General features: G+C 40.0%; 1 protein-coding gene across 1 annotated transcript; it reads left to right on the forward strand.

Annotated features, from left to right (window-relative positions):
- The first annotated feature begins 670 nt into the window (after positions 1–670).
- LOC142026656 (monocarboxylate transporter 13-like) lies at positions 671–15,489 on the forward strand. The gene is made up of 6 exons (XM_075019873.1): positions 671–826; positions 3,757–3,896; positions 5,737–6,016; positions 9,824–9,967; positions 11,098–11,904; positions 13,982–15,489. Exons 3-6 carry the CDS (start codon positions 5,815–5,817, stop codon positions 14,206–14,208), a joined length of 1,380 nt encoding a protein of 459 aa, XP_074875974.1. The 5' UTR covers positions 671–826; positions 3,757–3,896; positions 5,737–5,814; the 3' UTR covers positions 14,209–15,489.
- The last annotated feature ends 3,772 nt before the right edge of the window (positions 15,490–19,261 follow it).

The following is a 19,261-nucleotide window of genomic DNA, read 5'->3' on the forward strand; positions in this document are numbered from 1 at the left end:
CCCCCCAACTATTACAATAGCAGGTTATAGCCACCATGACCTTAGTGCAAGGCAGATTGTTAGGAAACATAGAAACAGTTATAATAAACTAGCAGAGAAAGCTGGGAGATAAAAGCTTTACAGGATCCAGCAGCATATAAGGAATTTGGGACCCTTAAAAACCCAAATCATAAAACAAAGGGATTGCTCTGGTACAGTGGAAAGTTCTGACTGTCCATGTTGCAGGCTTGGGACCTAGAGAGCATATTCAAGCTTCCTATCATTTCTGTAGTTGCTGCAGTCTATGTGATGCTCAGCTGTAGCCAACATCTGCCCAACAGCACAGTCATAGAGAAACCACAAATGAATTTCATATTTGAACAAACATTGGCAGTAACTGCCCCAGAACACTGGGGAGTTTGAGGTTGGCTAACACATCTGAACTTTCTGGTTGGCCCAATAGTTGAGTTCAATAAAAACGCTGGAGCACAGTCCAAGTCTAGTACAAGTACAGTACAGATATAATATAAAATTTTCCTTCCTTCTCCCATTTCCTCCACCCATCCCTGATTTTGCTTTCTCTGATCTCTAGTCAGGACAGAACTTTGTTTTTCTGAGTGTAGGTGGAGTCAAATGACTTTTGGGGAGGGGAGGAGGGGATTCTTATAAAATCTGGCAGCTTACACATCCTGAATGAGACAGATTGGTTTGTTCAGATAGACTGTGCATACAAGGAACAATGAGTAAGATGACCTGGTGGGTTGCAGCACGACTCAAGAACTTACATACAACAGGAAGGTGAAGGAAGAGCTTCATATCCCGTACAAGCCTGGGTTACCTGAAAAAGGTAATTTCTTTATGCTATACTTTATTTTTGTTACTTAAAACTGACTGCTCTGGGCATTCAGCCCGTCTTTTCCATCCTGATATGCTTTGTCAGTAAATTGTGTTATAGATCATATTCATTAGCCTGGCTCTTACTAAAATGATGTTAATAAAGTTAGAAAGGAGAATTTTATTAAGAGGTCCTCTTGAATTTGTGTCTGAAAAGCAGTAACTAGCATGGCTGTATTGTATTTGAAGCTGTGGTGGCATGAGAGCATCAGCAGAGCGAGTCTGAGTGTTAGATGAAGACCAGAAGGTATCTGAGTGTGACAATCATAGTAAGTACCTGTTCCCTGGCTGTGTAAGAAGGTATATGTGTGAAGGAAGTTTCAGTATCAATTACAATTTACTTCCATGTTTCTTTCCATCTTTCTTCTAATACAACAATTAAAACAAGATTATATTAGTTAATCTGTTGTAAATTTATTAAACATCTGCTTTGTATCTAGTTTTATGTAGTTGATATTGCTGAATAGTTCCTACATCAAGGTAGTCTAGTTGGTGGTCCTGTCCCAATATCAGCTTTTGGTAAAAGTAATTTTGCCTTTGTGTATATCAAGTGTGCTTTTCTTCTTTTTCTTTTTCTTTTTCTTTTTCTTTTTCTTTTTCTTTTTCTTTTTCTTTTTCCTTTTCCTTTTCTTTTTCCTTTTCTTTTTCTTTTTTTCCTTTTTCTTTTCCTTTTTTCTTTTTCTTTTTGTCCTTTTTCTTTTCCTTTTTTTCCTTTTTCTTTTCCTTTTTCTTTTTTTTTTTTTTTTTTTTGGTAAGTCCAAATCCAAGGTAAAGTACCATGCTTGTACTGGAAACCCAAGCCAAACCCCCACTAACAAGTCATGTTTCTTCATCTAAGCATGGAAAAACTTAATGCTTGCCTTTTCTGTCTTCTTGGGGAACCTGTTTCTGCAAAGTGCTAAGTATTGGCAGCTCACAGGGAGTCCACCCAGCCTCTAAGAGAGAGTGAATACAGTTATTTGGGGAGCTTTATGTACGAGTTGCATGAAAACAAGACTAGGATTCATGGAAACAACAGTCTTTTCTTGATTCCACCACCAAGTTCTGCAACGTGTAGCAAATGTATTAAACTCATTTGCTCTTCTGTAAAAAGCAAGTTAGAATATGGAACACAAGGTACCCAAGTAACGCAAGTATTGGTCTTCACAAGTTTATGTGGCACCACTAAAATGCAAGCAGTCAGACAAGGTTTATATAATATATTTTTATTATTGTCTGAGAAACCCTCTGAATCATTGACATGAATAAAAGAAGAAATAGCCTGGAGAACTTGTAGAGTGTGAATAGAGGAACACCCCCAGTGCCAGAGAAACTGCCTTTGTAGCTATCCAGATAGCTAAAAGATAAAGATTGCACTTTTGCGTGCATGTTCTCACTGGCAAATTTTGCCATAAGGGTAAGGATATTACTGGCAGAGCTGTCTGCTCTTGGTGATGCACACACCAAGCACAGATGACAGTGTTGTGACTTTCCTGACCGAAGCCTCTGTCTCACAGGGCATCCATTCCAGCTGCCATGGGAAAGCTTGGAGGTAGGAGGCGGGGATGCTAGGCAGAATGCTAATGCTTCCAGCCATGGCTTTACATTCTTTGAGGGGTCTTGGGTGTGGCCAAGCACAATAGAAAGGGCAGTTTCCCTACAGGTTTTTCCTCCTTTCCTTTTAGAAGCTTAGTTTCAGGGGCAAGAGGAGAAAGTGAAGACATAAAAACCTTACCATTTACCATTACTCAATAGCTAAGAGCAAAAAGAGATCCTGGGTGGTTTTTTTCAGCTTAGTTTTTCTCAATTACATGCTTGTAGTAAAATTCCACTTGCAAGTGAAGGAGAGAAGAAAGTAGAGCATGGTGTCAGAAACATGTCCACCCGTTGCAACATCTACGCTTTCTTCTACTTTGTTCAGGCATTCCAGCAATTTTCTACAGTATGTAGCTGCACTGCTTTCAAATCTGTAGGGATCCTGGGAGATAACTACCTCATTAATTAATCACACAACTGAAATAGTAATTTCATTTTGGAGTTGCATGTAACACTGTGATCATTAAAAGAGACTGGAGATTGAATTCTGAGCTGTGACATAAAAAATGTATTTGTGGTCAGGAAAAAGACTGTTCGTTTAAGTCTTGTGAGCAGTAGGGCCTGATTTATACTCCTCCCAGGGCAGAGTTTGCCTAATGAAGGCGAAAGATACTGGGCGGTGTCAGGAAGTAGTAGATTTTATCATGCCTGTTTTAGTCTGGGTACTGCCTGGTAAGTAGCAGGATTTCTTCTGTCTTGTGGCAGAAATCATAACCCCTTGCTCAGGCATGTCCATGCAGAGTGCAGTAATTTCAGTATCACTCTGCCTAGGCAGGCTCATTTAGCCTGAGTGTTGCATCCTGTTTTACATTCTTCAGTGCCTCAAACCCAGTTATGACCATGCCACTTGAGCCCAGCAATATAAGACATGGCTACAACTTGATCTAGATCTGTATTTTCATATAGTAGATCAGCACTAACACAAGTATTAACATTTTCAACCTCACAAAATTCATGAGCTTTGAAAGTTATTAGCTGCATTTGACAACTGAGAAGACAGAGGCACAGCAAGATCAAACAACTTGTTCAAGGTTACGCAGAAACTGTGGGAGTGAAAACCAGATTCCTTCATATAGACCTCAACCACAAGGCTTTCCTCCATCTTTTGTGGCTGAGTTTTAAGATTTTCAGGATGTTGTCTGAGACCTTGTGGAACTGATTAATCTGTCTGACTATGTCTGTCATGCAAATATGCCCAGTGCCACATGTTAGTCTGAAGTTTGAGCCAGTCACATGGCAGCAGAAGGATTTTGCTTCTGATCCCTACAAGGCTCTGATGGCTTCTTTCTTTCCCCCACCCTGCTGCAGTATTCTAGGTCCTCCCGAGATCATGTACCTCAGTGTAGCAAATCACAGGACTAGTGGCTGCTGCTTTGTACTGGATGGCTTCTAGTGGTATGGATTCCCTTAACCCACATCTTTCCCAGCTGCACACAGGGAAGATAAATGTAAGTATAGTACATGTTTAGTTATCTTTAGCTACATTCTCCTCTTAGACAAAACTGCTTCCTGTGCCCTGTCTCTTTTGCTCTCCTGCATTTTGTACAACATGCCCGCTCAGAATTTGGTGTCCACGAAGAAACAAGAAAAAAGTGGGAATGTTACCCTCCCTCAGCCAGGTCCCATGTCCTCTGTGCACTGCATGATTACTCCAAGTTTGTCACAAAACTTCTGAGGGGAAATACGCTTTTTCAGTTATGCTTTTAATAAGATACGCTTGCCTATTAAGATGTCTTCACAAAGAAGCTTGTGCCCCATTTTGGCAAAAATGCTTTGCAGTGCTGGAGCCATGAATGTTTATAAATGCTAAGATGTTGAGTACCCTAAAATTCTTACGCAGTGTTCCTTAAAAGCTACTCGCACTATAAAAACGGCTATATTGGTTCAGGCCGAAAGGGGATGTTTAAGAATAGACTAAGCATAAAGTGATACCTCCCAGTTTCTGACTACTTGCAGCTTGGAGATTTCCTGAGCCAGGGACCATTTTTAAGCATTTGTTAATCCTCAGTGGTTTTGAACAGCACAGATTTATCTAATATTTCCATGTAAAGTTTTAGTATCCATAGTATTGATGTGGCAGGGAGCTCCAAAGTTTCACAGTGTACAGATAGTGTTCAAACGTCCAGTACCATATCTAATACTGGTTCCCTAATACAGTCCTCAGAGATCAGAGTAACACCCAGTTTCATGCTGAATACCATTTTCGAGATTACATACATCCTGTTTACACAGGGAGAAGACCTATTGCCACTGGAATTACTAAGAAATTATTTTCATGGTTCTGAATTAGAGTATTGCTTACAACAACATCAAGAGTTAGTATTAAGTTTATACATTCCCACTCTTTAGTCAAAGTTGCCACTGCACATGGGTTTTTAGAGACAAAGCACAAAGAGAAAAAACAGATTTGCAGTATTCCTGGAACTTAGGCAATGATTAAATAGTATCAAGGTTGAAAGGATCCCATAGTCAATACCTTCAACTTGATTTCTTTTGTTTTTAATTGTCATTTTGGTATTTGCCAAATGGAAGGTGGAATCTTTCTTTGAGAGGCTGCCATTTCAGGAATGGAAAGTCCACTAGGTTCAGACTTCTAGAAAAGTGAAGTAGCTTCCATTTATTTCCATTTATGTGGATACCTAGAAGATTGAAACTGGCAGATTTCCTGCCCTTTTAAGGTTAGAATCTTTTCTTTTTTTCTACCTCTTATTCTGTCACACAAGTGATACTGCTCAAAGGAGCAACTTAGCAAATATAATTATGCTTTATCCATACACACAATTATGACAAGAGGCTGATGGGTACAAACAGCTGCCTTGATGTCTTTGAAGTTCATTAAGTTTATTGCAATGTCCAGAGAATGATAGAAAGTATGGTATCCTGTCAGGCATTTAATTTGCTAATTGTTTACTATAATGTATTGGTTTGAGAAGTGGGTGGGATAAGGTTCTTGAAATTACTAGAATGGGTAGGATTCTGGGCCTATGTTTCAAAATCTTAGTGTCTGCGTCATGTCTTTTCCCATCATCTTCTCTCCTATTTTCACATCTGAAGGCTTCTTTTTTCTGCCCTTCTTACCTGAATATTTTTCCTTTCTCCATTTTTTTACTTTCTTTGTTTTACTTTCTCCTCTGCCTTCTGTTTCCTGGGGCATCTGTTTCTCAGGTAATATTTTCAATCAAATCACTGAAATGCATATTGTATTTTCACTTGCTAATTACTTGTGTAAGCCATTCCTAAAATCTTTTAATTAATTTCTTTAACACTGGGCCTTCCACTAATTTGCAGATCTGTTAAAAATCCTCACCACCATCACTACCACCCCAGCAAAAAAAACCCTGAGAGAAGATCTGAGAATTAGAAAAGATGCAGGCCAAAGACAGCAGTCCACCAGATGGTGGCTATGGATGGGTTGTGGTAGTGTCAGCCTTCACGGTGATGGGCCTCACTGCTGCCGTCCTCAAGACTTTTGGTCTGTTCTTTGTTGAAATCCAGCAGCACTTTGATGAACTTGCAAGCACCACTTCCTGGATCACATCAGTAACTATTGTCATCTTTCATTTAGGAGGTAGGTAGAAGTGTTCCTCTAGCATTTTATTTTAATGTCTTAACTACTCAAGAAATTCTGAAGAGCTTCCTTAAAAAAAAAAAAAAAAGGAAAGAAAACATGTAAGGACAATACTTCCTTCTGTCTCTACAGAAAATTGGCACTTGCTTTACCCCTAAAGATGTATCCATGCCTCAGACATGGAATGGGTTAATGAGAACTCTGTATATACACAGGAATCTGATTGCCTTAAAGAACGTCATGTACCTAGACTCATGATTCAATTTTCCTACAGGATTTGGATCAAACTCAATGCAGATTATCCTAAGAACTACGGAGCTTGTTGCATCAAGCTCTTAAACCAGTTTGTGCAAGTTCACTGATCTCACAGTGACTGTCACTTTTTCAAACTACTTTAAGATATAAGGACTGTGACCCTGCCTAGAAGATAAGCCATCTGCTACCAAAATGGTGACTCTTGGTCCTGCTTTCCCCACCTCTTCTTCTTTTTGTCTTCACCAAGATTCCCACTTCCTTCCATGTTTTGCCAGTTCTGCCTCTCTTTTCACCCCTTAGAGTGGTTCCAAGTCATTGATCTAATAGAAAACTCACTGAGTTAAAAATAAAAAAAATATTCAATAATTCAATTCACTCATAGAGAACATAAGGAAGAGAAGACCATGCAGGCGGACAGTAAGGAATCAGAGAGTCAAAGTCAATGAGCTATGGGATCAAGTCAAATGCAACATCTCACCAAACAAAGGATGGAAAAATATCAAACATACTGCATTTGACTCTTAACTTAGTTGTTTACAGAATCCTTTGTGCCCTTGTAAACTGGATGATCCTTCACCGTTATGGTGAGGTTTCCAAACATGTGCATGCACTAATTGTACAGAATTTGTGAAGTCCTCTCTACATATACTCGTATAGATATATAGTTGCAATAGGTAAATATCCTTACATAATAAATGCTATCATAATTTTGTTTGTGAACATGCTTCATAGTGTAGACACTATATAATTAGATGCATCCTACTCAGCCCACACCTATCAGTATTATTGCTTGTAAGAGCAGTACTTCCAAAGATCATGAGCAACTGATCTTTCTTTAAAGAATATATTCAGAAGAACGAAACAGTAATTCAAAGTTAAAGTAAAAAGATAAAGCAAGTCATGGGTTGAAAAGATTTTACCAGTTCCATGAACTGCTATCCTTGATGCTTGATTTGCAATATTAGAGCTTGTTTCATTCTGACAGAAATAATTAAATGAAAAATCAATGAAAACCTGCTTTTCCACCTACTTCACAGAATACAGAAGTGAATAAATGGGAATCTATCAATTTGGTTTACAAATTAGACTTATCACTGACCTATTGTGATACTATTTTGTAATGAGAAAATGAGAATGTTAATGAGAAAAAAAAACAGCATAGGAGGATAAAAGAACTCAAAGTCCTGGTTTAGGTTTTTTGTTTGTTTTAAATATATATTTACATTATATAGGAATGTATCAAGGATAGAGCATATTAAATAATAATATCATGTATAAACCAGCAAAACTGTATTTGCCTAGCCAGGGGCGAGGCTGGCCTACTTCAAAGAAGACAGCTATAATTTTCAGCAGAAATTGTTTTTCATCCTTGGAAATCCTATGAAAAGAATCCTCTTTTAGTGTATACAGCTTGACGGCCAAATGTTCCAAAACTCTACTGTACAGCAGTTCATAATGTCTCAGGTCACTAGGTAATTTTCCTTATCTTCTCCTGCCTTTGCTTCATTTATAGGGACCAGAAGACTTTCTGCTGAAGATCATCTCCAGTTCTTTGAGCATCTTTCCTGGCCTGGCTTAGTCTTTCTTAATGTGTTCCTCTGGGAAACCTTCAGTGTCATTTGGCTCAGTATGAAGGATGATCAGTGAATTACTAATTTTTCCTGTTTGGATCCTTTCAACAGCAGCTCTGTGTCTCATGTGGAAGGAGAACATGTGCTTCTACTTTTGGGGTTTGCACCTGCAACAGGCTGTTCAATTTACCACAGCAAGGATTCTCCCCATCACACACACAGACCTTATCTTGGTACTGATGTACATCTCCTATCACCTTTCTCTTTGCACTGTGATTATCATACTTTTTAATTGCTTGTAAGTTTTCTGTGTATTGACCTTTTTCCTTTCAGACTCTGGAACCTAGCAATCTTCTCCATTTCCAGTTCTGTGAGTAGCTTCTTTCTTCCTCCTGCTACCCCATTTTCAATTTCTGCTTATTTCTTCTCCTCATTCCCTGTTAAAAAAAATTTGCTTTTTGGTAGTATTTCTGCTCCAACTGCAGACCTTTCTCTTGTCTTTAAGCACTTCCATGGATCTCTTGTTATCCTGAGTCTACTTTTCTTTTGTTCATCATATATTTATGATTCTCCAGGTGTATATGCTTTGTCCTGTCTCATCCCTTCCACTACATGTTACAGACCATCACTGAATTCCAGTGTCGATTTTACATGCTTATCAAATAATTTTATTTTTGCTGTAAATGCTGATGAGACATTTGGAGTTTGTATAACTTCTGCCAGCTACCTGCTGTCAGACAATGTACGTCCTGCAGATTTTGCAGCCATTAATATCTCTCTGCTAGGTTTATTTCACTTGTCCTAGCTACCAAATTCTCTTCATTCTTATCTTACTTAACACAGGTGAACGTACAAGTTGCCCCTACAAACTACTATAAACCCTCCCTTGCTGACTGCCCTCTCTTCACTGTCTCCCCACTTAGTTCAGTTTACAAACATGGTCGTCATCAACCGAATTTAATTTTATCCTCGAGCTCCAATTTCCAGAATATTAGTAAATTGTAGGGAGCGCTACAAAGCCTCACCGAGAACCGGTGGTGTCAGGTGTTACTTGGGATCCCTCTAGTGGCCACGGTTAATTAAAAAAAATAATCCTGTGTTTGTGATTTGAAACTATCCCCACAGAACAGAGTGTCTTTCCGTGGTAGGTATGGCCTTGATCTTAACGCTGTAATGCTGATGGAAAAACAGCCAGGCAGTATAACTGATGCTTAATTAAGCAAAAATATCCCTAACATTTCAGGTGCTTCCATATAGCAACTAGAGACCAGTGCTTTGGGGTTTGGAATTGCTGCACAAAGGCAGATCTTTGCAACTTTGCAACTCAGGCGCAACTTTGCCCTCATGTATTGAAGAGTTCCTGCAGTCTGCTGAGAAATACTGTACCACTGAAATAAAAATTTAAGAAATGAACAGCAAATTTCCTGGAGAAATGTAACTTCAAAATAAACCTTGATTTTTAGTCCTCTATAAAATATTTGCAATACCATGAATAGATGACTTTGCAAAGCGCTGGAAGATGAAGATTAGTTTTCTCCAGAGAGTTTTCATGCCAGCCATATCAATAATACACTCTCAATAATACAATTTTTACAGATTAACCTAGAGGTTCTATGGCTGGGGTTTCACTTTCTGCTAAAACACTACATGAATTTCTGTTACGTTGTTAGTTGTATCCTTGCATGAAACTCAGTAGAACTGTTCCATGAGAAAGGCACTGAAAAGCTCTTTCCCTTTAAAAAAGTCCAAATATTTTGAATATAATTTAAAAACTGTGCCCGAGGGCCAGTCATTTCACTATCAGCAAGGATCCAATCTTAAAATCTCCATTGACGCCCCCCGTCCAGCAGAATTCAGGCTGTTTGAGACAAGCATTATAAGGGTATTTCTCCTCCAAATGCTTTATTTGATTGTTTGGTCCAGTCAACCAGCTTAATGTTCCTAACGTATTTATCTTTCTCCTATTTTGCTGCTGATCCAGCCCCTGTTGCCAGCTCACTATGTGTACGGTACACCCATCGGGCAGTTGTGATCACTGGAGGACTCCTGGCTTTTTCAGGAATGTCACTGGGATTTCTTGGACTCAACATGGTCTGGATGTATGCAACGACTGGCTTCCTACAGGGTATGACTTTATGGCTTCATGGATTTCTTTCACGAACAACTCAGTGCCCTTATTTGAGGGTGGTAATGGTAGGGGTTTTAAAATCTGATTTCTATTTTGATTTTATGACCAACTAGAACCAGCAACCGTCTGTAAAGGTCATTTCCCTCTTGTCCCACTCCGGAAGTAAGAATTTGTGCTAGAAACCTGCAATGACAAAGAAGGTGAATGATTAGATGCTGGTAATTTTCACCTGCAAATTATATACAACCAGAAAATGAAAAGTGTTTTATTTTTCACTCGGAGCCAAGAGCTCTGTGAAGGTTTAAAGAACCTAAAGGGTGCTGAAATACAAGGACATAGAGGTCCTAAATTTTGTACTTCCTATCAAATAATCTTGTGTTTTGAACACAGGCCTAGGCTTGCAGTTGATTTCAGTCCTTTCATTTACTCCAGGTGAAAACAGGCCAGAAAGTTGTCTCCAACAGCTAGCAGATTTTCCTGGAACAGGAAGTGAAGCTGGCAGGGAATAAAATAAACCATTCCCAGTTCCATGCTGGATGCCTGAGAAAATGTCTGGAATTTGAGCCCTTTGGCAGTCCATGGCTGCCAAATAGTTTCAAGGGAGCCATTAAAATCACTGTAAGTTAGAGCAGGTTTGAAGCCTGCTCAAAGCAGCTGGGCAAGAAAATGAAGAGCAAATAGAGGTAATGCACCAGCTTCCTTCATGTCCTCCCTAACTTTCTACCCTGAGCACAGCTCAGCTAAACCTGGCAATGTGATCTACTACCAGCCTTAATTAGGACAGTGTGGACACTCTGAGATCTGTCTAGTTTCAACCACGTGGCCGTGTGATTTTTCACCCAGTGGCAAACTTGTCAGACTAACTTTTTTTTTTCACAGCAACAATATAATAGTGTATACTTCATACTCCTGCTTTTTTGCCTGAATGTAGAACTTACTCTTACAGAACATATGCCACAAATATACTCTTACACATAGTACAGCTAAGCTCATGCTTCTGCTATGAACAAAAGTCTTTTACTAGTTTTTAACTTTGCAAATGTAGGAGCACTGACTGCTTTAATTTCCACCTTCACAAAATACCTCAATAGTGTCTGACTGGTGCTATTTATATTGGTGTTTTTCAGGACTTGGGATTTCATTTTCATGGACACCAGCCATTAGCATTGTTAGCCATTATTTCTCCAAGAAAAGAGCTTTGGCCAATGCTATTGCCAGTGCTGGAGAATGTGCCTTTGCATTCACATTTGGGCCATTTTTCCAGTGGCTGATTAGTCAATATGGATGGAAAGGTGCCCTCTTGATCATAGGTGGCATCCAACTCAATATCTGTGTCTGTGGAGTACTGATGCGACCCCTGGCAAGCAGCTGCCTCCTTGAGGCTAGCCATTCTGCAACTGAGACACCAGCTGGCAATGGTGCATCTGGGATGGACAAAGAAGATAAGTCTCCCATCACACACAAAACCTTCAACTGGATGCTTGTGAGGCGACCGGAGTTTGTACTTTATGCCATTTTTGGCATATTAGCTGCTATGAGTTTTTTTGTTCCTCCGTTGTTTTTAGTTCCACTTAGCTACAGCCTGGGAATAGATGAATCGTGGACTGCATCCCTCCTATCCATTTTGGCTATGGGGGACTTTGCAGGCAGACTGCTGTGTGGCTGGTATGCCAATCTCCACGTTACCAAAACTGTTCATTTGCTGACAATGACAATTACACTGATCAGTACTTCCCTGATGCTGTTGCCACTGGCTAACAATTACCTGTCCTTGGCAATATTCACTGGCTTCTATGGATTCTTCTTTGGTACAACAGTCGCCGTTCACATTACAGTGCTAGCAGATGTTGTAGGCATGCCAGATTTTGACAGTGCTCTAGGGCTTTTCATGCTCATTCGAAGCACTGGAGGTTTTGTGGGGCCTCCTCTTGCTGGTAAGTTAAGATGGTACTCTGCCAAATACCATTTACAAGAAGAAAGGGGAATGGCAACCCAAACTGAAAAAATACGGATCCAGACCTAAATTTCCCCCTTTTTTAGCTTAGAAGTATCCAGACCAAGAAGTCTATAAAAACAGAGAGTCAGTTTAGTTCCTCTTCAAAATACCTTGCTCCCTCTCTTCTCTGTGGTTTTAGAGATACCTGTTTGACATGAGAGCAGGGCAGAATGGCAGGGTTTGCATGGTGGTGTTCTTGCTTCCTGAATCCCCCAGAATCCCACTTGATGGACTCCCACTGTCTTCCTATGAAACTGTACCTTTGGGACAAGCAATCCACATTTTCAGAGAAGAAACTGAAATTTCAGACTAGTGATGTTGCATAAATGCTGGTATTGTTGGGAGGGTTTCTACAGAAGGTCAAATCGAACAGCTTGAAACATTAGGCTATGTGAACCTCAAGCAAATATTCACAGTGATGCCTGCTGTTTTCAGACAGCATTCAAGCTAACCAATATAATAAATGAGGGAGGCAGCACATAAAAACAGTGGGAAGAGAGAGTAGACAATGAGACAGCACATGGATTTATGGGGTGGCAATGAGACAAAGTCATCATGGAAAAATGCAAGATAAACAAAGTGCAAGCTGTAGGGACTTTACAAAATGATATGGCAGAAAAATGACACAGCAGAAAAATGACTAATGTGACTTGTAAAATGTGGATCTGTGTCCTTATCCAAAGACCACTGCTTATGCACTACAGTGACTTCTGTGGTAATGACACCACTAATAGGCTGCAAATGCGTCAGACTGAATACTGGAATATTTTAATTCACTTTTGAGAATATAGGAAGGAAGATTTATAATGAAATTGAGACAAAACTATCAAAAGTATGTTGGGAAGATCTGAATAAAATACAAAGATAGCAAGATGTTTATATTGTGGCTGGTCACTAGTACTGATTGCCTGGGGTTCAGTGCGACCCCTTTGTGTATTTATAGTAAGCTAAAAAGAAGGTATGGAAGAGGAGGGAACTCTAAGTGGTTCTCGGGCTCTTCTTCTCTTCTACTTTAAAAGTAAAATCTAAAAGATCTGGGTTGAGAGTTCCTTTGCCTGATGGGACTGATGTTAGATTAGAACAAGGGCGAGGGAGTACACTAAATGTGGACAAACTTTCTGGTGGAAGACCAAGCAAAGCCTTCATCAGCTCACAAATGAACCTGCTATTGTACCCACAGAGCAGCTGATACTATCACATATACTGCTGCAGTACTACTACTATACTACTGCTTCTTCAGTACAGTATGCAGTGACATTAGGTATTTTTGTTGGCTCAAAGCTACCTAAAACCCAGGGTCTTTTTGTTAACATCTGTGACTCTTTGTAAAGTGATGAACAGGGAAGCCCATAACACTGCAGGCAACCTCTCCAACTGTCTCTTCAGCAGAGGCCTCTCCTTGCCTTCTTTAAACTCTCTCGTGCTGCACAGTTATGGTCCAAATTACAGCAACCGATGACACCTACACCACAGAACATGGGGCTACTCAGATACAAAGCTGCATGATTTGGGTTTTTTCTGCCATTACCTTCATTGTCTGCCATGTTTTAGGTTGGAAAGTGCCTTAAACTGTATAGCATTTTATTTTACTAGCAATTCATATATGCAAAGTAAATAGATGTGAATTGTGTTTCAAATTTTAAAGTGCTATAATGGGGTGATGTTTCATGCACTCATGATGTAGAAAGCTGCAAGACAGGTATCTAGCCAGCATACTCTCTTTGTGATGATATGTTCACACTGCTGAGCTGATTCACAGCTCACAGTTAAGAAAATGCAGCCTAAGGAAAAAGTGTAAGAAGGTTTGTCTGGTTTAGAAGACAAAAGGTTGTACAGGGCATGAGAACAGCCTTCAAATCCATAATAGGGTGAGATAAAGAAGACACAATTAATTTCTTTCCCTGTTAAGGCAATTAGTAATTGATATAATTTGCAGCAAGAGTTATGTAATGGGGTAACACTTCACTGTAGCCTGTTTTCTATCAATTACATTGCTGTCATTTGTTTCTCTCAAGGTCTGATCGTGGACATGGCTGGAGATTACCGAGCAGGCTTCTACATGGCAGGAGCCACTCTTATCTTATCAGCTGGATTTTTAGTTACTTTAGATCAACTCCAGCAGAGAAAAGAAAGAGGAAGCTGGGCTAATATTAAACCAGAAAAGTCAGCATTACCCTACCCTTCCCTCCATCTCCTGAAACTTCAAAACAGAAGGTATCAAGAACATGACATAGTGGTGTGACTACATCAGACATCTTACACCATTTCAGGACATATGGTAGTGTTTTATTTTCTCTAAACTCAATATTAGTAGGATTTATGTAATGATGGAAGTTTGGGATAGGAATTTTTGAAACTGAAGAAGAAAGTAATTAGTTTACAATATCATATTATTTTGATGTTGAAGTTGCATTTTGACTATACAAGTCTTTGACAGAGTTCCACAGGGCCGTGGAATAAGCAAACTAGGGAAACTATGGTCTAAATGAAATTACCATGAAGCGTGTATGCAGCAGATAGAAACCCTCCCCCCAAATACAGACTGCAGCCATCACTATCAAATAGGAAGAGGCATCAGCTCACAGATGTTTAGCTTGGGGAAGTAGTGTTCAGTGTTTTCAGTAAACAAGTTGGATTTGAAAGCAAGAGTACATGAATATAGTTTTGAGCTAAAGGGTTTGCAGATATTCTACAGAATGGGGCTGGAATCTGATAAATTAAAAATAAGCCTGGTAAATGGTGACGGTTACATGAATAATAGAATTCAGTAGAGAGAAATACAGTCCTAAATAGAAAAATTAAAAAGCAAAATACACACATATAAAATGGAGAGGGATTGATGAATAACAGAGGAAGACCTAAAGCTACAGTGGACTTCAAACCGAGTAAGAATCCCAAATGCAACCCTATATTGAAAATAGCAAATATCTTTCTGTACTATGTTAAGCTAGAGGAGATAATGATGCTTGCAAGGCTTTAACTGGAAGAGGAACATAAGTTGCAAGGAATTAAGTGGAACAAGAATGAGGAATGTTAAGGAAATGCAGCCTAAGGAAAAAATGTAAGAAGGTTTGTCTGGTTTAGAAGACAAAAGGTTGTACAGGGCATGAGAACAGCCTTCAAATCCGTAATAGGTTGAGATAAAGAAGACACAATTAATTTCTTTCCCTGTTAAGGCAATTAGTAATTGATATAATTTGCAGCAAGAGTTATGTAATGGGGTAACACTTCACTGTAGCCTGTTAAGCACAGAAACAGACTGTAGGGAGAATATGAATACATAAACGTATCGGGGAATAAATAAGACATGAGAGAGAATTTGAATATATTCAGTTGTGCTTCAGAACATTGGGGTGGACTAGGTGACTTTCTGAAGTCCTCTTTAGACCCACATTTCAACTCTCCTGAGGCTCTTTGAGCAAATACTCATTTATGAGAATAAAGAGTCTGTATCCAAATCTTTTTCTTTTTTTTTCGTCATTTTATTTTATCAGAGGGAAGAGGGAATGTAAAAGAAGGGAGAAACGGCTGGATCAAATTTAAAAAGAAACAGTAAAAGGAAAAAACATAGCACTTACAAGCTTTCAGACTATTACAAATATCATAGCTGCCCTAGTTATGAACTTCAGAAATTTTTACCATGGAAACACTTGATCTGCAAATCCAAGTTTAACATAAATCACTCATCTAAAATAATTAATTCTTGTCTCATAAGAATAACAATTATTTCAAAAATTTAATAAATCAACTATCTGTGAGGGCTTGATTGCAGAACACACATTGGAAGAGTCACAACTGGGTGGGCAAAGTATTGTAGCAAGGCCCTGAAATTTCTGACAAAACATTTTTCAATCATACCTATTGAAAAACTTAGTTTTTTTCAAGGAATTATTATTTTTCAGTCTTCTGCAGTGTTCCAAAATTTAAAGTAACCTGTCATTTTATAAAATTAAAGGAAGGGGAATTGCTGGATGCGGGGGAGGAATGGAGAGATGTTTAAGAGATGCTGTTTCCACCTCTGACTTTCTGTTAAAATTCTGCATTTTATTTGCAAGCCCTGTCACCCATTTCTGTATTTTGATATGACTGACATCTGACACAGGCAGTAAAGAAGGCCTGTGGCATCTTGGGCTGTATGAACAGGGGCACAGACAGTAGATCAAAGGAGGTGATTGTTTCCCTCTGCTCTGCAGTTGTGCATCCATTTTGGGGCACCAAGTACAGGAAAGGAGTTGATAAACATGACTGAGTTCAGCAGAGGGCCACCAAGATGCTGCTGGACTGGGGCTGGTTCAGGCAGCAGGTGGGGCAGGTTTGGGGGCATCCCTGGCACCGCAGGGAGGGATAGAGGAGACGCAGCCAGGCTCTTCACAGAGGTGGATGGCGGGAGGGCAAGAGGCAGCGGCACAAGCTGAAACACAAGAGGCTCAGGATGGAGCCACAAGGACAACCCAGCGGTGGAGCCAGGGCTGTTTCCATCCTTGGGGGCTTCATGCCCTGATTGGTGCTGGAGACCTCCTCAGGTCCCCACCAGTCTGAACAGGATCCTGTGACCATGTGAAGGGAGAAATGAAAAGTCATTCTTTTATTTTTTTTGGTAAATGCATGGAATAGTATTAGTCATCTGGACTCTCTGTCAGCTGGTGACTATGTATCTGTTTAATAGCACAGAAAAAGTACTGAGTGTTTGTATCCATTTTAGGACTGCTGTTACTTCAGCTGTAGCAGCAATATTCCAATTTAAGTTTCACTGGCCTCTTACTGCAGGCATTACTTGCAAAGGGCTGTTTTGTTCCAAGATGCTAGTGATGTAGTCAGTGTTGCCTGTATTCACTTTCTTCAAAGAGTTTCTGAGGTGGCCTCAGAGACCTAAATCAGCAGCTCACCTGCAGAGAGTTTCTCACCTCAAACCAGTTAGCCACTCACTGTTGGAAACAGGACTTTAGAAAGCATCACCATTCTCCTGAATCCAGGTATGGCCTCCTGAAGTTACATGTAAGGAAAGTCATAACTCTGCCTCACCTTGATAGTGCTTGACTGCATCCAAAAGGTTTTCACCCATGGTTGGTTATCCTGCATCTCATGGAGAAAGTCCCATAAATCTGAAAAATCCCCTGGGCTCAGAACCACCAGCCAACTGCAGGCAAAGTAGCGGCAAATTAAAACACTGCCAGAAAGCTATCCAATCTTTCTTCTGTGGAAAAACAAGGTGCAGGAACACAGGCACCACTGCATTCATGGCATCCTTTTGGCATAGCTTAGATTAAGACTGCCACTTCTTTACTGTACATTGTTCAAAGGTGGAGCAGAAGGAAATGAGTCTGACACTAAGGACCACAGTTTCACCTGGAAATTACTTGAGGAGGAACTTACTTTCATGAACCAGGCTTTCAGGACGACAACATATTAATGGTGCCTGTGCAAGGCACTCAACAGGACAACATGTTGCTTCCTGGAGGTGCCTGCAGTTGAGGTAACAGCAATTTGAGGGATAGCTTCTTTTCAAAAAGCTCCAGATCAGGCCTATAGAGGAACTGTTCAGCCCTGGAAGCCAGATAATACCTACTTCAAAGTAAATCCCCAAACCATGGGGAGATGAGGATCCTCAGCACCAACTGAAAAGGGTATCGTGTCCTTATTCACTCTTACTGTTACAGTTAATGTAGATTTAGCACTGAAATACTGGTGAGTTTCCACTGAAATTCCCATAAAACTTAGAACTAAAGCCTTTACTAAACGAGGTGTCAAGGTACTTATATTTCTTTGCTGTCTGCTGTAGGAAGCCTCAAATGCCAGAGAAAAATAAAGATTATCAAGTAAGGGAAATAAATTAATAAAAATACCAGGATCTTGCTCTAGAAAGATGGAATCACAGTCAACAGCATAAAAACAACTACTACTCTTTTTAAAAGGTCAAGCATGTTATTTTCAGTTACTCCAGAAGCATTCATTTCCTACCTATCATCAAAATTCATCAGTGTCCTAGGCTTGCCACAAGTTGCCGACTATCACAAAAGACCTGGGTTGCTCTGGGGTTTCTCCTAAGTAGTCCTCCTCTTCCATCCTCTTCTTCTCCTGAAATGTTATCTTTAAAAAGGTAACACCTGTGGAATCCATATGTCAATTCCAGTGACCTTACACTGACAGAGTTAGCAGCACCATGTCAGAGAAATAAGATTTTGTTAAAGAACTGAGATCTGAACCAGGACATGGTGTTTGACCGTCTCAGCCCAATTCCCCAACAGCAGCATTGTGCATTTACATACCAGATGGCACCACAGATCCATGACAAAGTTGTTCTTTTTTTCCCTTCCTTGTTATACTATTAACAAGAGATTCATTCAGAACACAAAATACTCAATCAGTTGACATTTTGCCCCAACACTGTTTGAGGCAAGGAAGGGGCAGAGAGGCTGGTTTTGGTATCACATGGATCTTGTGTATGTCTCATTTTTGATTCTGACAAGAACAAACAGTACCCTTCAGTTGCCATCCTCTCCCAGAAGAGAAGCTTTTCTTCAGGAAAACACATGATTTGATAATGAGCTCTACTTTTCAGAGTACTGCATAAGGGCTGGCATGTTGCTTGGGAACTTGATAGACTGTGATAGCATACACTTACTGTTTTACAGGCATGGGTATCTACAGAAACTTTCCCTACATCTCTTTCACCTTTGAAACACCCATTGAGTTCATCTGGGATAATAGAAGAGAAACACTGAACTATTTGGCCAAATGAACAAGTTTATGCTCCTCAATAATGTTCATTCTTCTTCGTCCCTTTATTTTTCCCTCCACAAAGAACATGTTATTTCAAACTTTAATGGGTCTAGCAAAAACAATTAGATCCTTCTGGTGTTAATCACAGAATGACTGAGGTTGGCAGGGACCTCTGGAAGTCATCTGATCAAACTCCCCTGCTCAAGCAGGGCCACCCAGAGCTGGTTGCCCAGGACCATGTCCGGATGGCTTTTGAACATCTCCAAGGATGGAGACTCCACAATCACTCTGGATGTCCTGTGCCAGGGCTCAGTCACCATCACAGTAAAAAAGCATTTCCTGATGTTCATCTGGAGCCTCCTGTGTTTCAGTCTGTGCTCACTGCCTCTGGTCCTGTCACTGGGCACCAGCAGGGAAAAATATCCAAAGAAAGATCAGATTTTTGCCATAATTAGGCAAAACACACAAGCAGAAAAATGGTCTGACTGTTGCCAGCCTGGCCCTACCTAAGAATATTGATGTTAAGATTTTTCATCTGATTTCTCACACTATCTGTTCTTTCCTGTTCACTTTTG

Source organism: Buteo buteo, chromosome Z, assembly GCF_964188355.1.
Source record: "Buteo buteo chromosome Z, bButBut1.hap1.1, whole genome shotgun sequence".
Classification (NCBI taxonomy): Eukaryota; Metazoa; Chordata; class Aves; order Accipitriformes; family Accipitridae; genus Buteo; species Buteo buteo.